Source organism: Pristis pectinata, chromosome 6 (genome assembly GCF_009764475.1).
Source record: "Pristis pectinata isolate sPriPec2 chromosome 6, sPriPec2.1.pri, whole genome shotgun sequence".
NCBI lineage: Eukaryota > Metazoa > Chordata > Chondrichthyes > Rhinopristiformes > Pristidae > Pristis > Pristis pectinata.
Window position 1 is genome coordinate 59209954 of NC_067410.1, and position 27113 is coordinate 59237066.

The window sequence follows — 27113 nt, forward strand, 5'->3', positions numbered from 1 at the left end:
GCCAAGGGATGTGTTGTATTTGGATTTTTAGAACACTTTTGAAGTTCCATTTAAGTGCACAAAATTAAAGCAGTTGGAATTGGGGGTAAAATATTTAGATAGGAATAATTGGGACTCTCTTGGGCTAATAGGGTATCATAGAGATCAGTGCTTGTGCCTCAGCAATTCAGAGTGTACATGAATGATTTGGTTGAGTGAATAAAATGTAATGTTTCTAAGTTTTCTGACAGCACCAATGGCTGGAGTTATGAGAAGGATACAGGTGGGTTCCAAGGTGAATTGGACATTGAGTGGGCAAGTACACGGCAGATACAATTTAATGTGGATAAGTGTGAGTTATCCACTTCAGTAGGAAAAACAAAGGCAGTGTTAATTAAATGGTAATGAATTTGGAAATTATTGACATACAGAGTGTCCCAAATGTCCTTGTGCATCAGGCTTTGAAAACAAACATGTAGGTGAAACAGGCAGGTAAGAAGGCAAATAGTATGTTAGCCTTCATTGCATTGAGGTTTTGAGTACAGGAGCAAGGATGTCTTACTAAAATTATACAGGGCCTTGGTGAGAAAGCACCTGCAAATTTTGGTCTCCATGCACAAGGATGTACATTAAAATTCCAATAATCTGTTATCCTGTTGTTTGGAAATCTCAATTCATCATCTGGCTCACTGGATAATGTTTCCAACACTCCTTTCAAACTCACCAGCATGGAGTTTCCCCACACTCCCTTAAGACTTGCCTGGTTTGCTGAAAAACTTGTAACATCATTAAAAAAAAAATTAAAAGTGATTCGGGTAATAATAGGAGTAACAACCAATGGTCCCTGATTCCTGGGATATTGGACTGTCGTACAAGGAGAGAGTGGGTTGATTAGACCTATCCTCAATGGAGTTTAGAAGAATGACAGGATCTCATTGGAATGTACAAAATTCTGACAGACTGGATGTGGGGAGGATGTTTCACCCCAGCTGGGGTGTCTACAAAGATGGTTCACAATCTCAGCCTGTGGAGTGGGACATTTACAACTGTGCTTCCTCTCAATGAAGCAGTTTCTCATCTGTTAAATTCTCTAGCATAGAATGTATGAATGCCAAGTCATTGAATATGTTGAAGGAGTTGGATATCTAGACACAGAAGGCATCAAAGAAAGTGTGGGGATATGGAAGTGAGGTAGATCAGCCATGATCCAATGATTGGCCAAGCAGGCCTGAAGAACAGAATGGCCATCTTCTACTTTCTATGTTTATGAGCAGTTACTTGTTTTTCTTCAATCCTACATATAAAATGAATGGGCCAATGTTTAAACCCGGAAAACCACTTCAGCACTGATACTAAGATTTCAGTATAGAATGATGAGCACATACAATATTCATGACATGCCCAATTCAAGCCTGGAAGAACACCCAGCAGTACAATGACAGAAATTTGGTTATGTTTGAAGAGACCATTTGGAGATGCATAAGACTTGACCTTCATCAGTTAAAGTTCTGTTACTGGAAGTAGAATAGTTTGTGTTGAGCTAAGATTACTGAATAAAATCAAACTGACAAAACATTGAGTATTGACAGAAGCATAAAGTTTTCATACATTGGCTTGAGAGGTTAGGTGGAGTTTGTTTTATGTGCAGTCAATGATTCAGCAAATTGTGTGAAGTTAATACTATTTTATCAAATGATTTTCCTTCCCCCTCCACGCCCTAGTTTCTACTCCAACTCACTTGCATAATGTTGCACGGAAATTCTATCATGGGGCAGTGCATTTGCTTTAAATGTAAGCTTTTATTGGGAATATATTCAAAAGGATTTCCTTGAGAAATTTGTGTGATAATGATGTAAAGTTTGATTTCTGCAGTGAAAATGGAGGTCACAACAAAGTAAGAATTTTAAATCTCAAAGTCATTCCACCAGCTGAATAATTATTAAATTACTTTCAAAAAATAAAGAAACCATCTTCTCGTTTTGTAGTGCATTTGTTGCAAATATGAAATTATTCCAACTTTTTTGATGATTAGCAGGGTGACCCTTGCATTCAAATATCCAGCTTAATTTTGAAGCCTCAAAGGCCTATGAGCAACCATTTCGGTATTTTCTCGTGAGGCTGGCTTTTGTGGTGTATTTAAAACAGAAGCAGAAAGTCATAGAAACTAGAGTTGCACTGAATCCAGTTTACTTAAAATTCTGCAGTGTTTTGCACTGGTTACAGTATTGGACAACAAATGTCAGAATAAAAAGCAATTTGAGTAGAAATCCTGGCCAGGGTGCTGGTATCACTGTCTCTACTGATCACATTGTAGAAGGACATGATCCCTGAGGCTGTTTATGGAAACGTACCTCCAACATGTTGGAAGAAGTCTCCTCATAACAAATGGGCAGTTTTACATCATTAGCCCATGATCTATCAGAATTAGTTGAACTTCCTTGCTCTTTGATATCTTGGACTTTTGCGACCAGCAGAAAGGAATAATGTCCTTCCTCACACAAACTGGAATAAAGATCTACAAACATATGCTTTGAGCTTTGTATTTTTATGTGGTCTTTGAAAGTCTGTCCAGTTCTGGGAACTGGATAACTAATTGAATGTAGCACAGACTCCATGCTTAAATAAAAGCTAGTCGTGTAGTTGTCAACTTGATGAAGTATATCCTAAGTGCACTTCAATTCCTTTTGTCAATTCTGCAGTATTTTTTTGAAGTGGGGAAATGAGATTTGTGGGGGTTGGCATAAACTCGATGGGCTGAATGGCCTCGTACATCATTGAGGAAACATGAAATCTCCAGCAGCCGTGTAGAAGGAATAGAACATGTGATCAGTATGACTGTTTACACAGCGTCAATTTGAAAGTATGTCATTTCCTCACTTAGTTTAGACATATCATTTTCAAAAGAATGATAGTCTATCTGTAAGAGCACAAGGAACAGCAGTACTTCGGCCTGCTTTGTCATTTCACAGCATTGTGGCCATCTTCCATCCAACCCTTTTTTCCCCACCTGGTCTCCAAATCCTTGGAATCCAAAAGCTATCATTCCCAGGCTTGAACATACAAATTAGGAATTCATGCCTGTTTTGCCATTTAATAAGACTATAGGTGATCTGAATATAATCTCAACTCTGCACTTTGTTTACCTGTGGTACTTCCCCCCCCACCCCCATCCCCCACGTCAAGAATGTGTCTACCTCTGCCTTAAAAATATTCAAAGATTCACAATCGTCTGAGGGAATTTTGCCTCATCTCTCTTAAAAGAGCAACCAATTATTTTTAAACAATGCCTTCTCATTCTTGATTCACCCACATCCACCCTGTCAAAATTCCTGTAATCTTGGTTACTTCAATCAAGTCCACTTACTCTTCTAACCTTCAGGGGATACAAGCTTTATAAAGCAGCCTGCCCAGTGTAGTAAACAGTCTCTATCTAATGTACCAGCATATTTTGTTAAATGATCAGTACTGTACTCTGGACTTCAGGTGTGATCTCACTGGTAAGCTATATAACTAAAACATAACCACATTCTATTAGCTTTCCTAACTGCCTAAGCTGCCAGAGGACATGGTCGAGGAAGGTACAATAATAACATTTAAAAGACATTTGGACAGGTACTTGGATAGGAATGGTTTAGAAGGAAATGGGCCAAAAGTGGGCAAATGGGACTAGCTTAGATGGGCATCTTGGTTGGCATTGACGAGTTGGGCCAAAGGGCCTGTTTCCGTGCTGTATTGCTCTGACTCTGTAACAACTTGAAGTACCTCCCATACTAACTTCTTGCAAGTTGTACACTAGGACACCCAGATCCCTCTGCATCTCACAACTCTACAGCTGGGTGCCCTACTACATAATTAGATAATATGCTTTTTTACTGCCAAAATGGACAATTCCACATTTTCCCAGATCTTTGTCCAATCATATAACCTATCTATATTCCTTTGCATAACTAACTTTCCTATCTATCCTTGTGTCATCAGCAAATTTAGCAACCATAGCTTTGATGCTTTCATCCTTTCATCCAAATCGTTTATGATTTTAAATCAAAATATGGTAGAAGTTGAGGCCCCAGCACTGATCCTTCTGCCCATACCACTCATTACATCTTAATAAGCAGAAAAAGATGAATTTATACCTACTCCAATTTCTGTTAGCCAGCCATTCTTCCATCCAATATGTTAATTCCTATATAGTGAGCTTCTATTTTTCATCATCATGCTTGACTCGAGACCTTGTTAAGTGCTCTCTAGAAATCGATTGGTTCTCCACTATATGTTACATCTTCAAAGGACTCCAACTATTTGTCATCTATGATTTCCCTCTTACAAAACCATGTTGCCTTTATTACATTGAATATTTCTAAGTGCCCTGCTAAAAGGTCTTTGAATAATAGTTTTGAACATTCTCCTCATGATTGATGTTAAGCTGACTGCTTTCTGTCACACCTTTTTGAATAAGGGAGCTATATTGCTGTTTTCCAATTTAATGGAACTTTCCCCAAATATAGGAAATTTTGGAAAATTAAAACCATCCTATTGACTATCTCGCAATCCACTTTTAAGACCTGAGAATGAAGACCTTCAGGACACAGACTTGTCAGCCTGCAGATGCAACAATTTGTTCAAGACTGATTTGCTAGTGGTTGTATTTTTCCCGAGGTCCTTCCTACCTTCCAATTCCTAATTTACAGGTATATCTGGGATGTGGTGAAAATTCGGTCAGAATACCTGTTTAATTCATCGGCATCTCCCTGTTCTCCTTTATTAATTCTCCAGACTCACTCGGACCAATGCTTTCTTTGTTGACTTTGTGCTTTTTTTTTAATATCATTTTAGACCAAGGGTTCATAAACCTATAAGTGTGGAAATTCCTCACTGATGTGCCCTTAAAACCAACCCTTTTTCCTGAGATTATTACCCCTAGTCCTAGACTCTCCATGTCACTGAAACAGCATCTCAGCATCAACCCTATGAAGCCCCTTTAGGATCTTCCACATTTCAATGTGATCGCCTCTCATACTTCTAAACTTCAGCAAATATAGAACCATTCTACTTGATCTAATCATAGGATAGCCCACTCATCTCAGGAATCCTAGTAAACTGTGATTGCACGACCATCAGAGCACAACTATGTTTTGTGAGATAGACCAAAATTTTAGGAAGTATTTGGAGGTAGCAACATTTCCTTACTCATGTATCCGATCCTATTCCAATGAAGGCCAGTGTGCCCCGGTCTTCCTAATTGTTTGCTAACTTTCTATGTGTCACATGTGAGGACACCTCTCTGAACATCATTCAATAGTTTTCCCCTATTTAAAAAAAATTGCATTGAAATTGAACACACTACAGATCTGCAAACCACTTTTATTTCCTTCCTCTTTCCACCTTTGTGGATGTAAGTAGGGTATGACAGCAAATATTTCCTGGGGGAATCACACCATTCTAATATTCCACTGGCATTTCCAATCATGAGTCACACACTTCCACATTCGCAGCATTGTGAGGGGAAATTAGTATGCATTGTTCTGAAGAGTGTCCTTCAATGCCACGTTGTTCCAAGGAGTACTCTTCATTGGGAACAACTGGATTTCAGAAGCATTTGTCCAAGCTGGGATCCCACTCCAGAATATCCAGTTACTCCCTTCCAGTCTTCTAAACTTCCTGATTTTAGGTCCTAATTCCTTTTTACCTCCCCAACTCACCAATGCCTTAATTGAGCCCAGTCCTCACCTCAGATGCTAAATGCACCTTGGGCCTACGGTGCTCCTTTTAGGGCACACATCCCATTTTTTTCCCTACCTCACAATTGCTCATATCATTACTCCAGCTGCCACCTTGCCCATTCACAATCTGTTTGTGGTCCTTTGCAAACCTCTCTGTGGTATCCTTGTAACTTACCTACCCACTCAGATTTGTCAGCACACATGGAGAAGCTGTACTGGCTTTTAGTCTATGTCATAGAATGTATCTTAAGCCTTGATCCTTGCCATATTCCCAATAGTTATAGCCTGCTAATCTGAATATAGTGTCTTTACTTCCACTGTTTTCTGTTCATTAAACGACCTTCAAATCCATCCTAATGTATTATCCCTGTCCTCATCTCCTGTGAGTAACATCCTATCGTGTAGTTTCAAAATCTAAACTTATTTCTTCTAGTTCCTCTATCCCCTGTTAGTCAAATCCTTCAGAAAATACAAATGAATTTGTCAAACTACATTCTTTTTTAAAACCATGCCGACTCTGATCCATCATGCTATGATTTTCTTATTTTCCAGTTATTACCTTGTCAATAATGAACTCCACTGTTATCTAGGAAGAGCTAACGTCGGGCTAAATGGGAGATAGTTTCCATTTTACCCTCTCGCACCTGGCTTGAACTTTCTGTTTCTCAGTCTGCTGTGAACGTTCCAGTATAAAGGGTACATTGGCAGATCACAGCCAATGTGTCCATAATGTCTGCAGTCATATATTTTAGAATCCCAGAATATAGGCCACCAGGTCCATGTCCTCTATAATTTTTCTTTATTCTTGGTTACTGTTAAGTTCCTTATTCTTACTATTTGGTTGCCTGCTACTCTTAGAATGCTTCCTGTCTTGTACAGAGCGACAGACTAAAATTCTAGTTTAATATTTCAGCTTATAACAACCTTTGTTTATGTTTCATGCACTCTAAGTCAAAGTCAAGCAGAAGAATAATATTAGATCGCCTTCCATAGTAATCTGATGGTAGAGTACCTTCTGGGGAAAGTGATCATAAAGCAATAGATGTTCTTGTTGAATTCAGCAGTGACTTTCTCATCCAACACCAAGTCTGCAACAATACAAACTTAACTTTATCCTTATTTCTTTTATTAACCATTGTTGGATCACTTTTCCCATAGAGCTTTTATTTCTCAAAGGGATGTAACTTTTGAGAATTTGAATACTTCTTGATCCTTTACCATCACATCTTTTATTATAATGTCCACAGTCATGTTGTCTGGTTCACCCTTATGTTGATGTAATTGGCCTTATTTTAGTTTATGACTATTTACAGACTTAAGATTATTGCTGTGTACTGATAAAAGAAAAATCTTCCACAGATTGACAATTATCTAATGTTACATAATATCACTCTTCATGCATACATAAAATTCTTAAGGAATTTGTAAAGTTATATTCTGGCAGAATATGTCCTCTGGTTAGGAAATCTACACACTCAAGGAACACAATCTTGCCATTGGGACATAGCTATTCAGGACACTGAATAAGAGACATTTCTTTGCTCAAAGAGCTATAATTTCTTTTTGTGAAGCTTTGACCTAATGGCAGTAAATAGTCAGTTGTGTAAATTCCTGTTGGAAAAAGGGATTGGAGGAACTGGGCATAGTGCAGGACAGTTGAGTTATGTGGCCAATGAACACTGATCACATGGAACGATAGGCATGAAGACTGCTGCTACTCCTTGTCATTGAAAACTTGGGATTGAGTTGGAATGAGAATTAGAGGCCTGTGGGTCAACATTTTCCCAAGCAATAAATATGATTGTAGCTGCAATCAAAGGTTGCACCATTATCTTTTCATTAAAAAAGTTGAAGGTTGCAAAGTTGCCATGTCGATTGCAGAGTTCATACAGCGACAAGTACATTGGTTGTTCAGTTGGTGAACAGTAGACACGAGTACATGTATCCTCCACTGACATGGAGGAGGAGATATACTAGATGTCCAACTACTATGAATTTTGGTTTGCTCTGGAGTAGAAATCGGGGTTAACCTTGGCCCAAAGCTGTTTTGAATGAGATTTAAATGCACATCATCGAACTGCATAATGGAGATAGCTATAGCTCTGAGCAAACTTCTCTCCTGTCCCACTGTTTAATCCCTTTTGCCTTGTGTTTCTCTCAGGCACTGGTGAAGCACATCCAGTCAAAGGGATATCCAAATGAGCGGTTTGAGCTGGTCACCAACTTTCCACGCAGGAAGCTTTCCCACTTGGACTATGAAATTACGCTGCAGGAAGCTGGACTGTGCCCTCAGGAAACTGTCTTTGTTCAGGAGCGAAATTAACTTGGGAGAGTGCAAAAAGATTTTATACAAATGTTGCAAGATCTGGTTGGTTGGTGATAACCTGGCTTCAGCCTGAACAAAGAGGACTATGTATTTTCATCTTTTTACTGGACCTACTGAGGCCACTGACGTGAAGAAATTTTGAGATCTACACTCAATTCTTAATACTTTTTGATTCCCAAAAGAAGAACCCTTTTTACTGGACCAGAGAACACTGGATGTGTTTTTTTTGTTTGTTTGTCATTACGTATCCATCATTCTATGCTTGACCCATTACATTTGGGCAGTGCCGGGCATCAGTATCGTTTGCATTTTTCTCTCCCTACAACTGCTGGTCTTGGCAATGCTCCAAGTTGCCCTAACCAAAATCTACAAGAGCCTCATTTTTTGACTACTAGGAGGAAGCTTTCCCTCGCCAAGACCAGTTGACAAAAGGAAATGCTGGGGAATCAGGATGGGAAATGACGGATTGGCATCTGAAAAGATTTGACTTTGTCTCTTGGTAGTGTTACTTATTTAGGCAAGTGCGTGTTAGGAATTTGATGTTGTTCACTATGATGCATCTTCAGTTGCCCTGATGTCTTCAAACAACCCAACTCAAGCCTGTGCTGGAATTCATGACCTTGTATTATGGGCGGAGAGATTTGCAGCATAGCCTGGTAATAATCTGATGGATCTGGCATGCCAGGTCTAAAGTCACCAACTTTACTTCAGTCTGCACTTTTGAGGCATGAGTTGCTGTGGAATAATTATTTTAACGGGTTCAGTGCACCATTCCAAGAAGGTCAACATAGTTCCTGAACCTCTATAGGGACCCAAGGCAATCTAGACCACGTGGCTAAAGCAGTGAGTCCTGTGAATACACGTTGGATCCCTGACATTAAACTATAAGAGTGAGATTTCTTAAGTTCTGTGAAGCAAGGTTAATTCTGAGGGATTCTACACAGTTCATTATTCCACGTAGAGTCGAGAATTGAGTGATTGTGTTCATTTCTGCCATCATCAAACTTCAAGGTTTGTACCCTGTTCCTGACATGAATTTCTTGGCGATCCTGCTTATGGTTCAGGTGTCTGTGATGTTACAAACTTGAAGGATTATACGAAGCATCCCATGATGAGTTTCAGGCACTAAGATCCAATGAGGGGTTTGACTGGCAGATCCAGGATCCTTCATGGGAAACTTTGGAGATGAGCGGCCTGCCCATTGAGAAAGGTTTGAGATGTAGTCAAGCCCCAGACTGTAATGGGCATGGGTTGGGTTAGGGATGTGGTGATGATGGTAATGTGTGACTGATGCACAGGTTTTGGGAAGAACAACAAAGAAGAACAACAAAGAACTATGTATATCTCTACCACAGAGCTGGTACCACAGAAGGAGTGAGCAATGTTAATGTATCCTGCTGGGAATAATCAGTGTTTTGTGGCTGTTTTCAGGCCTGGTCCTTGATACTTGGAGGAGGGGAGGAGTTTGAGAGAGTAGACTGATAATAGTGTCTTTGGCAAACTTGTACGAACACCGTGAGCAGATCTTATATGGTTCTGCAGGTATGTACACAGTAAGGGCATGAAGCACATTGGAAACTTGTGTGTGCTGGGGGTGGGGTGGTTGGTGTTGGATTATTGTTTGGAGCAGTTGGTACCCATTGGGCGGGAGGGCGAGGGTGGGCAGAGGAGGAGACCAAACCCAACAGGGCATAGGGGTGGGGAGGGGTGGGGGTCATTTAAGGGAAGGTGGACACCAATGAGAACAGTTGAGTGTGTCTTGGGTCAGGTAACTGTAAAATAAGAGTGTGTGTGACTGACCAAGAAAAAATAACTGGGAGGAGCTCTACGTCTCTTTGGGAAAGAGCCATATTGGAAATGGACTGTTACCATGTGTGATTGAGTATGGTGAGCATTGTTTCATAGCAGAATAAGTCCCTTATCCATTTTTTCTGACAATTAAGGTGATCCCTGTAATTATCAACCAATAATTTTTGCCAGCAGAGGCTATGGACATTCCATGTTCTGTGAAAGAAGTAATTGTTGGCAATTAAACAAGATATTAATTGATGAAGTAACATTCAAAAATACCCACTTTCAAGTCCACAGATAAGGAAATTGTTGGGCTACATTATAAACATGCTGGTGACATGGTGAGTGGACAAGAGAGATCAGAAATTTGTTTAGTTGAAAAAAAGTTGATCAATAATATTTGGATTTTGCCCACTGACTCTGCATTTAATTTATATCAGTTATATGATCTGATCCATGATCTCCATCCTGATCAATCCTGTGGGAATGTGGGGATAAAGGGTTAGAATGGGGAAATTAGTGTGGAATGGGATTGCTCTGTGAGCTGGCATGGACTTGATGGGCCGAAATGGCCCACTCCTGGATTCTAAGGGAGTGTGGTAAATGGCTTAACAATGTAGATCAATGAATGCTATGAAACATTGCAGCACCCAGGTTCTGCAATCAATTCTTCAACCAAATCTCCATGAACTATTAAATCATGTCAGATTACTACTTGTTTTTAATACTACTTCAGTTATTCAGTTTTTGAAACGTGAGTTTATACTTCCAAATGGATTCTGTAGACTGCCTGGATAAGATCTCTGAAGATTAGGCAGTTCCCACACATCTGACCAAGTGAATCAGTAAACTGAATAATTTGAACATTGCAGGATTGCGTCAACCAGTGTCACATTTTGTAAACCTCAATCAATAAAATTTATAGTTTGCTTTTTAAGAGCTGCATAGGTGTACTTTTTTACCGCTGTTTTCAAAGGTCATCTGGTCCTTGGGTTAATGGGGGCAGTTAAAGCGCGACAAAAGAAATAGGAACAAAAGCTTTGAGATGAGGACAACTAAAGAGTAAGAATACAAACAAAGGAATATGGAAAGGTGTGAAGTGTGGGGCTGTGGGACACGCACTGCAGGTCAGGCTGTGCTAACGAAGAGAGAATAACCGAGGCAATGTTCCCGATACGTAGATAATTTGTAGCAGAACTTTGTCCTATCCGTCTGTCCCCCACCTTCACTGCAGCTCAAAGCGAATTTGTTCTCTTTTTTTCTCAGTTCCTTCAGAGGGTCTTCAGCTTGAAACATTAACCGTTTCTCTCTCCGCAGCAGCTCCTGGGTGTTTCCAACATTTTCGTTATTTATTTCAGACTCCGATTATTATCTGCAGTTTTTCAAAATTTTCAGGTAAGGAGAAATTGGGACAGATAACCAAAAGCTTAATCAAAATGTTTTTATGGAACGCCTTGGAAGAGGAGGGCGGGAGGTTGAGGGGATTTGGAAGGAAATATCATAATTTTCTTATCAGCTGATGACATGATTACTATTGCCGTAGAAATTACAATGAGGGATCCTCAAGAGGTCAGATCTTGAGGGTTGTGCGTCTGGAAGAGATTACAGAAATAACTTGCAGAAATACAGGAATAGGCCATGGAAGGTTTGGGAAATAAAGAATATTAAAATAAAAATTTTAACTTGGGTGAGCACAGACAATAGGTGTTCAAGAAAGTGCAAGTTATGACACAGAACAGTTCGGCTGACACCTCTCTGGACAGTTGGACACCGCAAACTAGCTAGGAATATATTGGACTAAAGTCTAGATGTAGCAAAGGCACAGACAGCGTTCCAGCAACGGCTGGGATGAGCAAGTGTGATGTAGGTAGAAATAAATAATTTTAGTTGTGATAAGGATGTGTGCAAACTCACTTTTACGCATCGAACAGATTGCAAGCAGTTGGTTTCGGCTGCAGGTGAAGTCGGTGGCCAGTGAATAGTTTGTGGCAGGGATCAATGGCTTCAGCCTTCCCAGTATGTAGTGGAAGGTTTCTGTACTGGCTATCAGAAATTAATTCAGCATCCTAAGTGCGTCGAAGAGATTGAGAGGGCTAGAGTTGGGTATCATGAGCACAGGCATGGAGGGTGATTTTTCTTTTGTATGCTTTTGCTGAGGGATAGCATGTAGAAGACAATAGAAAGCACAGGAACCTTTGTAGCTGATTCTCGAGGACAACTGGATAGATTAAATTGGATTTGGGTAAATGCGTTCCCACCCAGTCAGACACGGATGAGAAAGAGGATATAGTGTCAACGGCTGCAGGCAGGTTGAGGTGGATGAAGGGTGAGGGGATAAATGACTTCTTTCAGTATCTTAATTAGCCAATAAAAGTTGTACCAGTGTTGTGGACAGTTGGAAACCTTAGGGAGGAACACGTGCATAGAGTTCCAAGAATGATAGAATGAAATTGTAGTGAATTTGAGAAACTTTGAGGGTTGGGGAGAATGCGATAAGGGTGTTTTGCATTATTAAAGTTCCGATTAACCAACATCTGGATTGGTTAACATACAAATGTATCCCGATGCAAGAAAATCTGATAAGGATGGATTTAACCAAGGAGGAGCTAGGGAGAAATGACCTTAAGTTAAGAGAGATATCTTAAGAGAACTGGAGGTAGTGAACAGCTGGTGTGCCCGATTATTCCGTGCGAGGTTTTCACCGTGAATTATAGGAACGTAGTTAATTTGAAAGAGAGACATGATTTTGCTGCCTTGTGTCAAGAATTAGTCTTGATACATTTGAAAGTGATAGCCCCAGTCGTGACGTCATACCCTTTCGTTCTGAATGCTTCGTGCCTCGGATTAAACAAAAGGTAGTTCCCTCTACCAATTAATTGTAAATACCTAATTGGTGAATCATCCATTGCAGAGAATACAAAGTGAATCTTTTAGAACCTGTCCCCATTGAAAATTGTGCCCAGTTTCTGCCAGTTGATAACATTCCTGTTTTCCCCCACTAACGTCCTTCTATATGAACTTTATGAAGTCCATAGCATACTGACGCGCGTCTATCACTTGAGTGACCCCCTGAAAAATCTACAAAACGTAGCTTAACTCTTAAATCCATGCCGGTTTTCCTTCTCGGTGACCCTGTCCCGAGTGATACCACAGGTACCCTGGGTTGTACTCCAATCCTGTTTGAAATGGGAAGGCATGGATTATCTTCCAGACCAAGAATAGAATACAATCAGATTTATTATCACTGATTTAGGGACAGTTTCTGAATTTTTGAAGGATGGTCGTCAGTCTCGGAAATGTCATCATCTGTTTAATACCTTGGAGTGGAGTTTGTGAGATTTGTTAATCTTCAATCATAGTTTTCTTCAACGTTCTTTTTTTAATTACTGAGTCAAAAGCTCTTCAGTTTGATTTATTTTGGTATTTAGATTTATTAACCACTGGATCCATTTTGCTTAGATCTAGTGGTTAATCTCCTTCCTGTACTAGGAAGACGAATCATGAAGCCGCTATCTCATTTCTCACCTACAGTATTACATCTGGTTAATAACAAAACCGCATTTGCTTAGGACACGGTGTCAGATTCTGCTAAACGTCACTGATGACATGGTCCCAGTAGGTTGTTGCTGTCAGCTGATTAACTTGTTGTTGATTGGCAAGTCTCAAAGGCGGCAGATGAGTGTTCGGTTCAGAGAGGAGAATCACCAGTGGTTCAGTCACTGTCCCGTCCCTGGACTGCCAGCAGTGAATCCAGCAGAAGGTATAGAGGGGTGTTTGGAGCAGGAGAACTTCCCGGCGACATCTCCTATCGAACAAGAGATACCTTTGGCCTGGGACTGACGGACGGGATGGTTGCTGGCAGCTGCGCTCGGTGTATCGCCCTATCCCTCATTCCCCTGGCTCTCGTCTCCATGGTGGCCAGTCTCGCTTTGCTCTTCCCAAATGGAGAAACGAGCTACTTAATGGACAAGCACATCACCCTGCAAGCCATGGTTCAAGCCGGACTATGGGGGAGCGGATTGCTGGTAAGACCATCGCCCCGCTTTAATTAGACAGTGGGGTCAAGTTCAAGGAATGGAGGGAGATGATACGCGGCCTTAAACGTGTAGCGAAGAGTTCGTGCCCGCGGTAGGGAACCAATGTACGCACTGATATGCTCGATCAGGACCCAGTAATGTTACTTTGGAAAGTTACTTTTATGACAGTGTAACCCAGAAACAGGGACATAGAATCCTCCTAATACTTGATTAAATCAACCCATTTGTTGAGATAATCTGCATAGGCGACTCTACGCTTCAAACAGTGTAAAGATATTAAGGGACACTATCCCAGCCCAGAGGGAACTTGGATGCAAGCAAATGGACTTCTAACAATTTCTGTCATTTCTATGAAATCTAAGTTCTCACAAACTTATTTGTAAACAAACCTTCCGATTTCCGAAGGCTTTTTTCTGTCTTGTTCCCTTCCACTGTTCTGATTTGGAAAGTTACAACATTTTGTTTTGTGTTCAATCCTGTCATCCGGTGCTGAAAACCCAGCAACGTTTCAAAGCATTAATGTTGGTGTTAGCAAAACACACACACAATGCCGGAGGAACTCGGCAGGTCAGGCAGCATATTTCTCTGTGGTAATAAGCTCGGCGGCACAAGTGCTGTAGTTACTGCTGGTCTCTGGCCATGACCCACACTCCATGCCGACCAGGGTGCGGCCTCGAGTCCCAAATCTCAGCAGTGAGCGGGCACACCCTTCACCCCAGGCCATCCAACACCAGCCTCACGGGCAGCCCCCGCACATTGCCTCAGTGGTTGACTCCACATTGAGCCATGTGGCAGTGAGATTGTTTCATGGCTGTGGGAAAACTAGTCTGTGGCAGGGGTTTGTGCCGGGTTCCTTTGCAAGCACAAAGAGGAATTGGTGTTCAGTGGCGTAGTGTTAATGGGGCACTGGTATACTGGAACAGCTTGGCGAGAGCTGTGCTTTTTTTGGGATGCGAGTCTTCAGTACACCTGAGGTGTTGTTTGATCCAATGGCCTTTGCTGAGTCCAATTCACTCTACGGGATTTGGTGACACCAGTAAAGAAACAGTGATCTGTACAGCATATGGGGAGCAGAACATTTAGGAAGGTGGGACCGGAGACACATTGAAGGATATTTTGTGCCCATTTCTGTACCTTACCTTGGGCGTTGGCCCATGGTTATACCGTGATAACTGCACCTGTTCTAGCCAAGTGAACCCACCTAAGTCCATCTGTCTGACTTCGTTGGATGAGCACTCTAGTTAGGTGCTGGAACGGGCAACAGATCCAAGTCACTGACCAGCTGGCGAACAAAAAAAAAATCCCATGCCAACCGCACAGGTACAGGAGAAGAGGGTTGGGTCTCACCGCTATATAGAGACAATGGAGGGATGAGGGAGAGAGCTAGGTCAAAGAGCAGGAGAACTGGGGGGAGATGAGTCTGCAAAGTGGAAATGCAACAGTGGGGAGAGAGAAAAGCATTTTGGAAAAGAGTATAGTCCCAAGACTAGAGGGATACAGCAGGGGTGGGAAAGATTAGAGAACAGTGCTGTGGGCGATCAGAGAAGAAGGGAGCGGGAGGACATCAGGTGGGGACCAACAGAGAACGTGAGTTTAACTCAGGAAATCTGGACAAACTCAGCAGGTCAGGCAGCATCTGTGGGGAAAGAAATAGCGTTCTGAGCCCCTTCGTCAGAACTGGGAGAGAACAAACAAGTTAGTTTGTCCTCCCCACCCTTCCCCCAATTTAAAAATAAACTACATCTTTCCCAAATTTGATGTAGGTTCTCTGATCTGAAACGAAAGCGTTTCTCGCTCCGCAGATATACCGGAACCGCGGAGTACCTCTGGCATTTCTCATGTTCATTTCAAATTCCCTGCAGTTTCGTAAGTGATTTGGGTGAATATTTCCTCCACAAGACGTTGTTTTTCATGTCGCCTATACAGTACGGAAACTCTAAATAAAATTACTGATCACGACTGTTTTGCAATTGTTCACCACCAGAACCAACAACTGATGACACTGTGCAGGACAAGGCAAGGGTATCCCCGCCACTGGTCTGGGGCAGTGTATACTGGTGTTTCCAATCCATGTTGGAACGCATTTTATGCTTTACATTGTACTGATAGGTCTGGCTGATGTGGGCCGGTTGATTTTTCATAAATATAATCTCGCAACAACTACACGACCTTATTATATTTCCTGAAATTAACGCTGCTTCTATTTCGTCTGATGACATGAGTATATCCAGTAATTAACGAGGCTCAAAGGTTGTGATGATACACAGTTGTGAAGCTGGGTTTGACGTTGAATGAGTTGGATGAAAAACAATGGTTTGTCTAGGGAATGTTCTCTTTAATCGCCGAATCCAGAGTGGTAGAGTTGAAAGGCATAGAACATGGTACAGTACAACACAGGACAGGCCCTTCGGCCCACCATGTCTGTGCTGACCATGATGCCAAATTAAACTAATCCCACCTGCCTGCACATATCCCTCCATTCCCTGCATGTTCATCTGCCTGTCTCAATGCCTCTCCAACGGTACCATCGTATCTGCTTCCACCGTTCCTGGCACCCACCACTCTCTGTGTAAAACGAAAACTTACCCCGCACGTCTCTTTTAAACTTTCCCCCTCTCACCTGTAGTCTTACCCTCTAGTATTTGACATCTTCACCATGGGAAACGGACTCTGATTATCTCCCCTATCTATGTATGCCTTTTCATAACGTTATAAACTTCTGTCAGGTCGCCCCTCAAGCCTCCGACGCTCCACAGAAACATTGTCCAACCTCTCTCCTGGTGGGCCCTTGATCCTACCACGTCTACGTCAATCTTTTTGCCCACAATTATACTTATACCTAACATTTATACGGGTAATGCAGGCAATATTAGGCATTGCCAGGGGGCTGTGTGTGGACACGGGTTTACCCACCTATCCACCGATGGCAGTTTGTGGAGGCGCCGGTTAAATACACTTTGGACCTTCGTGTTGATGGTCCTGTGTAGCGAACGGCCGGCTGGTTACGGTGCGTGTGTCAAATGCGTTGCGAGTCTTTGCGTTGCAAGTGGAGGTCCGCCATGTACCGCGGGTCTGGTAGCAACTCTTTTGCCCTGTGAGAGCCTCTATTTATTATTTTTAAACGTCACAATTCCGAATGTGCAAACGGGACGAAACCAGGAACTACGTTGTATGTAGAATAAACAAGAGACCGCAGATGCTGGAATCTGGAGCGTGAAACTAACTGCTGGAGGAACTCGGCGGTTCAGGCAGTCTACGTGGAGGGAGATGGACAGTCGACGTTTCGTTGTTGAATACTCTGGGAATTTGGAATGCAGATGTGGGGAAAAAATAAAAATTTCGGTTTAATAATCGGAAATGTGCAACTCTCTCCCTGGGTGTGACGCTGCGCTGTTGATGTCCGCAGCCCAAGTGTGCAAGAGAAAGGTAAGTTTACTCAAAGACTGAGCGTGGAGAAAGGAATCTCAAAGTCACAACACCCTTGTCCCGGGATATCGGGGAACGGTAATCTTTGGAAGGTAGAAACAGAACAGCTAAAACATAATCCTGACGCTGGCATGTTGCATTGGTCTGATTGTGGGAGCAAGGCGAGTGGTTGCCAGAAATGTTCTGGAGGAAACGTTCCCTCGCCACACAGTAAGTCCCGGACCTACTGAGCGAGCCCCACGTCTGTCATTCCGCTGAATGCCGGGACACTTCCAAACGGAGTCCGGGGGCAGAGCGCAGACTTACTGGGATCCCCGCAGCGTTAATTGAAGCACCAGCCTCTTCCCGTGCCGGGAGAGGACTCGCCTGAGACTGGACACACATTCACTTCAATCTCGGCCTGGAGAATGGGAAGGCTTTGTTTATATAAAAAATATGTTACCATGGTGTAAAACGTGCGTGTAGTTGTTCCAAAGGGGCAGAGGGATCTGGATAATGGATGCACAAATTATTCAGTGTTTCATAAGGCATACACAGTACAATTGTCAGCTTTATTGATAAAGGCACAGAGTCTAAAAGCAGGGAAGTCATGCTAAACCTTTATAAAACACTGGTCCAGCGTCAACTGTGTTGTGTTGAATTCTGGTCGCCGCATTATTGAAAGGATATGAGGGCGTTCGAGAGAGTCCAGGAAAGATTTACGAGAACGGTTCCTGAGATAAGGGACTACAGTTACAGGGATGGATTAGCAGAGTTTGGCCTGTCCCCAACTCCTCTGCCTCGGTAATCACCCGGGACGTCTTCCAGTTTGTCTGGGGATCCAAGATGGAATGAGTTCGAAGGGTCATGATGCACAAGTCCCCAGAGAATGGGGGCAAGAGTGTACCCAATGTTGCCCTCATCCTGATGACCACCTTTGTGTGTGTGGCTGCATTGGGTGGTGTGTGGATCCAATGTATGTGGGCACCAAGTGTCACTATGTGCTGAAGTTCTACCTGTCCCCGGTGTTGCAGAAGATGGGTCTGGCCCTATTGCCCAGCAACATCCCAGTCAGTTGACCCACTACCTGTCCTTTGTGGAAGAGCTCTTCCAGGTAAATACCTTTGAGCATAAGTCCATCAGGCAATGGTCAGCGTGGAATGTGCTGCAGACACTGTGGGACAGAAACTCGGTGGATAACATGGGGTGGTTCCCTGAGCAAACTATCTAAACAATCTGGCAGAATGCCTCATTGCCATACCTCACCAACAAGCACCAAGACCTTGCTTGGCTGGCAGTGAGAGGGGCCCTCCCAGTTGGATCCTTCCTGTACAGACAACATATCCCCAACGCATGCCGCCCTTAGGACGGCTTCAGTGGGGAAGAAATGGTCACCCACATCTCTGCAGACTGTGGATTTGCTCAGAGGGTGTGGAGACAGATGCAAGGGTCTGTGTCCCGGTTCATCCACAGCAGAGGACTCCCTGATCTACAGGCTGCTCCCAGGGACGCACACCTAGACAGACATCAAATGCTGCTGGTAGGTCATCAACTCGGTGAAGGACGTCATTGGGTCTTCCTGAAACTTCCAGCACAGTGAGATGTTTGTAAAGGAACGGTGCTGACTGGCACGGCCCAAGCTGCGGGAGTACGTGCTGAGGGACCCACTGAAGCTCGGTGCAGCCATGGGAAAGCCTCTGTGGGGAAGGACCACAGAGTAGGCTCCTTCCGTTACCGCACATGGAGGGGCAGAGTTGGGTTGGGGAAGCCCCTTAAACAATGAAAGGGTGTATCACCCCAGGTGGCCACATAAGTGGTTATGTTGCTATGGTTTTTTTGCTTTTAAAGTTTACACTACTGAATGTAACGACCATGAATGTAAAAGTTTTGCACAGTTTCTTCCTTTTTATATATTTTCATTATGACAGTCAGTCATAGTAATGTCATGTCAGTCTATTTTTGAAATTAAAAGAAGATAAGTTAGAGGGCTGGGACTGTATGGAGAAGAAAAGGTTGAGGGGTGATTTGATGGGGGTATATACAATGCCGAGGGGTCTGGACAGAGTTGACAGCCGGAGGCTGTGCCTTTTGCTGGAGGGATTGAGGACGTGGTAACGGGGGAGGGAATCCATGAGGACAAACTTTACACAGAGTGTGGTTGCAATCTGGAATGCACTCCTATACTGGGAACAGGTTCCAGTCCGGCCGTTAGGGAGGAACTGGATAAATAAATGGTGAAAAAAAAAACTCTGCAAAGCTGTGGTGAAAGGGCTGGGGTGGAGCGGGAGAGGAGCTCCAGCGGCAAGCCGCTCAGGCACACCAAGTTCAATCGTTGATAATTTGAAATTTACATCCTCATTTAAAATCTCCACATCACTTTCAATAGATTTTGGACATCAGAAATGTCTCAGGACCACAGAAAAAGTCCCGATGCAGAGTCTTCACCAGAGGCCTTCACCATCCCTTTGCTTGACCCGCTGCAGATTCCAGCGTCCGCTGTCTCTTGTGTCTCCACATAAAGACTGCTCCCCGGCCTTTAAGGGACGTGAGCCTCCCTCCCCAGCTTTGCTCAGACTCGTCTGGGTCTGGCGAGGAGGGGGGGGGGGGGGGGGACCTTGCTCGGACTCACTGCTCAGCTGGAGGGTATGGCGGTTGTCGGGCTCGGGGACTGGTGTGTAGCCAGCGGGTACGGAGCGGATCAGCCATCCGATTCAATACTAAATGCATCCCTTGTGTTCATTGCCTTTTGTATTCGCAGGTCATTGTCGCTGCTCTTTCCATCAACGCCGCGGCTGTCAGCAGCGGCTCCTGCTGTTTCTGCAGAAGCTCCAGGCTTAAGGTAAGTCTGCCCTGACAATGTCAGAATGAATTACCTTTCTTTTGGCTCCTTTCGAAATGAACCACTGACCCGACACAGGTTGCAGTTCTGTGGAAAGTTTCAAACATTTGCTTCCATGTTCTCCACAGTAAAAACTGATGAGAAATATCATCAAAAATCTCAACCATCTCCTGTGGCTCCACAAATAGACAGCCATGCTGGTCTTTAAGGAGACCTAATCTCTCCCTAGGCACCCTTTTACTGTAGATACCTGCAGAAGTTTCCTTGACCTTGTCTGTGAGACCCATCTCATGCCCTCTTTTTGCTCTCCTGCTTTCCCTCATAAATGTACTCCTACACATACTCATGGAGGGACTCGCTTGATCTCGCCTGCCCAAACCTGATGTGTGCCTCCTTTTCCCTGACCAGAGCCTCAATATTGCTCATCAAGCAAGGTTCCCTTGCCAGCCTTACCCTTCACCCTAACAGGAACATGCTATCCCTGAAGTCTTGACGTCACACTTTTAAAAGCCTCCCACTTGCTAGATGTCCTTTTACCTGCAGTCTCATCCAATCGACCTCTGCAAGTTCCTGCCTAGTGCCTCAAAAATTGGTCATTCCCCAACTCATGGACCAGTCCTATCATTCTCCATAACCATTTTAAAACTAATAGAATTATGGTCACTAGTCCCAAAGTGCTCCCCCACTGACACCTCAGTCACTTGCCCTACCTCGTTCCCTAAGAAGAGGTACAGTATTGCACCCTCTCTAGTACGATCCTCTATATATTGATCAAGAACATCGAACTCTACAGTACAGTACAAGCCCTTCGGCCCACAATATTGTGCCAACATTTTATCCTGCTCTAAGATCTATCTAACCCTTCCCTCCCACATCGCCCCCCATTTCTCTGTCATTCATCTGTCTATCTAAGAGTCCCTTAAATGTCCCTAATGTATCTGCCCCCACAACCTCTGCTGGCAGTGCATTCCACGCACCCACTGCTCTCTGTGTAAAAAAAACTTAGCCCTGACATCCCCCTTATACCTTCCTTCAATCACCTTAAAATTATGTCCCCTCATGTTAGCCATTGTCACACTGGGAAAAAGTCTCTGACTGTCCACTTGATCTATGCCTCTTATCATCTTGTACACCTTCTTAGACACATTTAACAAATTTCACCCCATCCAAGCCTGTTGAATTATGGGTGACCCAGTCAATATTAGGGAAGTTGAAATCTCCCACTAAATCTACCTTATTTTATTTACAGCTATCTGTGATCTCTTAATACATCTGCTCCTCTAATTCCTGCTGACTATTGGGGGACCTATAATAAAGTCCCACAGAGTGACCACCTCTTCTTGTTTCTAAGTTCTACCCACATAGCCTCACTGGACAATCCCCCAATATGCTCTCTAAGCACTGTTGTTATGTCCTCCCTCATCAAAAAGGCAAATCCCCCCTCTCTTACCTGTACCTCTATCACACCTGTAGCAACTGTACCCTGGAACATTGAGCTGCCAGTCCTGCTCTTCTCTCAGCCATGTAGTTATGGCTATAATGCCTCAGTCACCTGATCCAATCCATACCCTGAGTTCGTCCGCATTACCTGTTAACCTTTTTGAAATAAATGCAGTTTAAATCAGCGTTCTTTCCTCTCTCTTTGCCATGCTTCTGGTTACATTGTCTACTAAACTTGCTGTCGTTAACTACAGTTTTTGCCCCCAATTTCTAAACTGCCTAATTTCTGCTCAGGGACCACCCCTGCCACTCTAGTTTAAACCTTCCTGAGTAGAACTAGCAAATTTTCCACCCAAGATATTGGTCCCCCTCAAGTTCAGGTCCAATGATCCGAGAACATGAACCCCTGCCCCCTGCACCAGCTTCTCAGCCACGAATTACTAAAGGTGAAGTATTGGCGGTCCTAAAACACATTAAAGTGGACAAATCCCCTGACCAAATGCATTTTTGGTCCTTGTCTCCTGTGTATGTATGCCTCTGACAACAATAAACTTGAATTTGAAACCTTTCTCAATGGAGTAAAACTCCAGTAATCCGTTATCTGACCATTTGGGAATCCTGATGGTTCAGCACCTAGCTCACTGGGTGTTGATCCTTGTGCTCCCTTTAACACACTCCCCACATTCCCTTTAAACTTATCGGGTTCTCTGGAAAATTTATTATTCTACCGTGTAACATATATTAAAAAAACTTGAAATAAAAGTTTGTTGGAGTATTAATAGACAACATTCAATAATCTGGCAAATCTGCTAATCTCACACCACCAAAGCCCTGAGCATGCTGGATTATTGGCGTTCTGTATCTATCCTTAGAGTTTGCCTGAACATCTTGAAAACTTCAACCAAATTAAGGTCCTAAGTTCTACAAAGCACAATCCTAAGCTCTATAATAAAAACAGAAAATGTTGGAAACACAGCAGGTCAGGAGAAGTCAGAAAACAAGTTGGTTGTAAATTTTCTCACTTTTCTGATAAAGGATGATGGACCAAATGTTAATTCAGTTTCTCTCTCCACAGATTCTGCCTGACCTGATGAGTGTTTCCAACATTTTCTGTTTTTTTTCAGATTTCCAGCATCTGCACTTTTTTTCCTAGATTGTGTAATCTTTCCTCATAATTTGACCCTTGGAAACCAAATATGATTCTTTGCTGCATTCCCTCCAATATGTTACTCCCAAGATGCACTGCCTGGAACTGCTCACAGTAGGGTCTACGTAGGACTCACTTTTATTTGTGGGGTTCACTGAAGTGACCACACTGGTTGTGAATGTGGAAGGCACTACGTTCGTCACGCGATGAGCCATTCTTCTCCAAAACTGCGACCATTTATCTTCAACTTGTTTGTGTCTTCTTACCCCCTTGAACTCAACGCTTTGCTGATTCCTTCCAGACAGTGATCTGAGATTCTATTTAGGGAGCATCAACCCCTGAAAAAGCATCAGCAGACCATTCAAATTTAGGTGTATCACAACCCACCCCATCTGGTCCTGCTTCCATCTGCCCGTCACCTCTCCCCTAATGGTTCCCATTATCACCTTCCCTACTTATCAGATTCCAGCGCCGTCATAAATCAGATTCCTTTCTGTTGCAGTTTATCACCGTCCAACAGCCGTTTCCACCTTCACCCTTCCCTCATCCCTCCTGGCTCCATCTTCTTCTTCTCTTTTGTTCTGCCTCCATCTATCATCCACCTGCTTCTGTCTCCCAACTTCACCCCTTCCCCTCCCTTACCTGCCTATCATCCAACCCCACCAGCCCTCAGTCCACTGGCCCCTGTCTCACCCCTCCTCTATACTGGCCACCTCCCCTCTTCATTGTCAGCCCTGATGCAGGGTTTCAACCTGAAATGTCGACAATTCCTTGCCTCCCACAGATGCTGCTCAACCCACTGATTTCCTCCAGCCGATTGTTTGCTGCTCCAGATTCCAGCATCTGCAGTCTCTTGTGTCTTCACAACCCACCCTCATACAATATCTTCACAAACGAGCAAGACTATGCAAAGCAGATAAAGATACCACATCTTCCTCTGCGTGATCTAAGGGTTCTTAGGCCAACTTTAGCCCTCCAAATATTGTCACAGCCTGGATAGTCACCTCAATGCAGGTTGGCATTAGAGCCATGGGCTTAGGGTTTAAAGTGACTGAGTCTCCAGGTAAACCATTCCGGTTATGTTTAGGCACCCAGCAGATTAGGAGGCAATGGAGCAAATTAAAACAGACCTTAAGGACAACCTTAAGGGAAGTGGAAGGCATATTATGGGTTGAGTAACTGTCTTTGTTTTCTGTCTACAGATGCTTGTCTCCATCTTTTACTCCTTATTAGCGATTAGTGGCACAGTGGTCTGTTTCTGTATATCTGCTCTTGGACTTGCAAGTGGACCTCTTTGCTTATTTAATGCCACCGATTCCAACAAGAGCCATGTTCAGCTGTGGGATTACCCGTTCCAGAAAGGGAATATCAGGTAACAATTGGTATTTTAGCTATAAATACGTCTGCCTCCAATCAGTGAGACTTCTCCGTAATGCATAGTTCAAAGAAAACTTTATTTTCTTTTACTGAAAATTTATTCCAAAAGTGTTGAAACATCTCCCTTCTGGTCAACGCAAAGGATTAGTGCTGGGGTTAGACCGCTCTCAATCAGAGAGTTCAGAACTGACTATGTTCTAATCTCCCCTGATGAGTTTCTGATCTCCTATGTGTGTGACATGAGATCTAACTGTGTGGTGTGCTTTGTCTCTTTTACCTGCAGTACTGTACATTACCTACATGACTGTTCACGCTGGGAAACTTGTGAGGAACCCAAGAACATTGTGCTCTGGAACACAATATTCTTCTCCACCCTCCTTGCAATCAGTGGCCTGGAAGCTCTTCTATGTACCTTTCAGATCATAAATGGATTTTTGGGTTGTATTTTTGGCAGATAGCAGCTTGTCGATGACATACTGACCACCTGAGTATCACAGGCTTGTTTCATGGATGGAATTGTCATACAATTGAAACTGATCAGGAGAAGTTTGTCTCACAAGCCCACAGATTAACGTAGCCTCTTCAACCCTCCACTAGACCAATTTAACCCTACATTAGACCCAGAAACTATGCTCTTTCTCTAAAAGTTAATGTTCTTCTAATGTTTCAATCTTGTGCTGACCCCACAACTAACAACGCCTTTATCGGAACCCAAAGTATGAATGCTAATACTGGTAAATTGTTTAAAAAAAGCTAGTCTCCCTAGTTGACCTGTAACTTTGGTAATCTCTTTCATTGAATACAAGTATTCCATCATTGCACAGAGTACAATGAAACTCAGAAGCTGGATCACTATTGTCAGCAGTACTGTTTACAGATGAACCTGATGCTGCAATGTTACACTGTGCTTCACCTAATCCATCACCACAATAAACGTCCTTTCAGTTCTCTGGGGGAAACCCAGACCGACCATAACATTTCCAAGCTTTGAAAATGTGGGAAGGATGGTGCAATATTGGATTGTTTAATTACTACCTTGATGTACTGATGTGATGAAATGATCTGTATGGATGGCATGCAAAACAAAACTTTTCACTGTACTTCGGCACATGTGACACTAATAAACCAATTAGCAATTTTCCAATGTTGTCATAACACTGTCAACTCAGATGATTTTTGCATCTTAATTAATTCCTGGGGCATGGGTGATGGTTGCAAGGCTGGCATTTTGTGCCTATCCCTTTCCGCTCTCGGTGGTGAGATAACTTTTCCAATAGGAGTGGTCTGTGCACAGCTTTGGACAGCACAGTGGCCCAGCTGGTAAATCCGCTGCCTCGCTGCTCCAGAGAACCGGGTTCGATCTTGACCTCTGGCGCCATCTGTGTGAACTTTGCACTTCCTTCATGTGACCAGGTGTGTTTTCCCCCAGGTGCTCCTGCTTCCTCCCACATCCCAAAGATGTGTGGGTTGGTAGGTTAGTTGACTGCTGTAAGTTACTCCTTAGCGTAGGCGGGTGGATGGAGAATGGGAGAGGGGTTAGAACTTAATGGGCATATGTGAGAGAATAGGTTAGGGGAAAATAGTGAGGGAATGGGATTGATGGGATTGCTTTGACATAACCTCAATGGGCTGAATGGCCTTCTATTCATAATCCAACATGAAAAACAATTGAAGTGAATAGTCTGCTGGGCAGTCCTGGGAAGGAAGGGTGAAGGGCGAAGGGGGAAAGGATAATATGTAGCTGGGTTTATTGTAGAGCCCTTCGTGGCCGATTAATTATCTGGAAAATAATTTTTGATCTGGATCTCCATTCCCCAGTACTTCATCATCTCAGCCCTCCCTACCAATTCGACACCTCCCCATTTCTGGCCATTTGTTCAACCCTATTTAAACTCACTTTGTCACCGGTGATCAGCTGTTCAGGCCCTGAATTCCAGAATCCCTAACTATTTCTGTCCTCCATTAAAACTCTTTAAAAGATTTTGCTATCTGTCCCAATATTAGCTCATGTTCTATTTTAAATGTTAACTAGCAAATAGTCGTAGCTCTTTGATCTTTTGACCACTGCCTATTGGACATTTCCTGTACCATTGATCCTACTGTAAGCAATAGAAGTGTTTATGTTACAAAGGCTGGTGTGTTGTCATTGAGGATTCTCAACCAAACGTTTGGCCCAGGAATTGAGTTGCACCAGAATCCCGGACCTGGTTCAGGAAGGTAAACTGCTGACCCCTGTCTAATTGCCCGACGTCAGGATAGTTCTTCCGAGTATTCAGGGCGTAGCTTGCATGATCCCAGTGGGTCTGGCAGCTGAGCAATCTCAAGACCTTTACACAGTGTGATCACTCAGGACCCAGGGTTGTCACTCGCAGACCAGTGTGGTCACTGATGGGCTAATATAATCACTCAGGACCCAGTGTAGTCACCCAGGACCCAGTTTTGTCACTCACAGACCAGTGTGGTCACTGACGGACCGGTGTGGTCACTCAGGACCCAGTTTTGTCACTCACAGACCAGTGTGGTCACTGACGGACCGGTGTGGTCACTCAGGACCCAGTGTCGTCACTCACAGACCAGTGTGGTCACTGATGGACCAGTGTGGTCACTCATGGACTAGTTTCACAATGAGCCTCAAAGAGTACCAGAAGTTTGATTTTCACATGCAGGGGGTCTAACTCCTGCTTCAGACAAGTACCCAGGACACCTATAAAGGGGACCCATCGATGATACACCTCCAGCTTAGTCTGACTCATCTTCTGGCCATTGGTACCAACCTGGTTCCAAAATCAATGTGGAACTACAGGACACCATTTGGCCCATTGGGTTTCTGCTAGCTCCCTGGGAAGGAGTCTCATTAGTGCCATTCCCCATTTCCCAGTCTCCCTTCAACTCATACTCTTTCACATGTGCCCACCATCTTCCCTGCTCACCCAAACACGAGGGGCAACTTACAGCGGCCAATTAACATACAAAACCCACATATCTTCGAGATGTGGGAGGAAACCGGAGCACGCGGAGGAAACCCACGCGGTCACAGGGGAACGAGTGACAC

The 27113-nt window shown here is 43.5% G+C and overlaps 1 protein-coding gene across 1 annotated transcript in view; it reads left to right on the forward strand.

Moving 5' to 3' along the window:
* ubxn7 (UBX domain protein 7) overlaps positions 1-9654 on the forward strand; it is a 64362-nt gene extending 54708 nt beyond the window's left edge. The window contains exon 11 of the mRNA XM_052017945.1: positions 7861-9654. Coding sequence (XP_051873905.1) covers positions 7861-8022 — 162 coding nt within the window. The 3' untranslated portion in view covers positions 8023-9654. The remainder of the gene's footprint in view (positions 1-7860) is intronic.
* The last annotated feature ends 17459 nt before the right edge of the window (positions 9655-27113 follow it).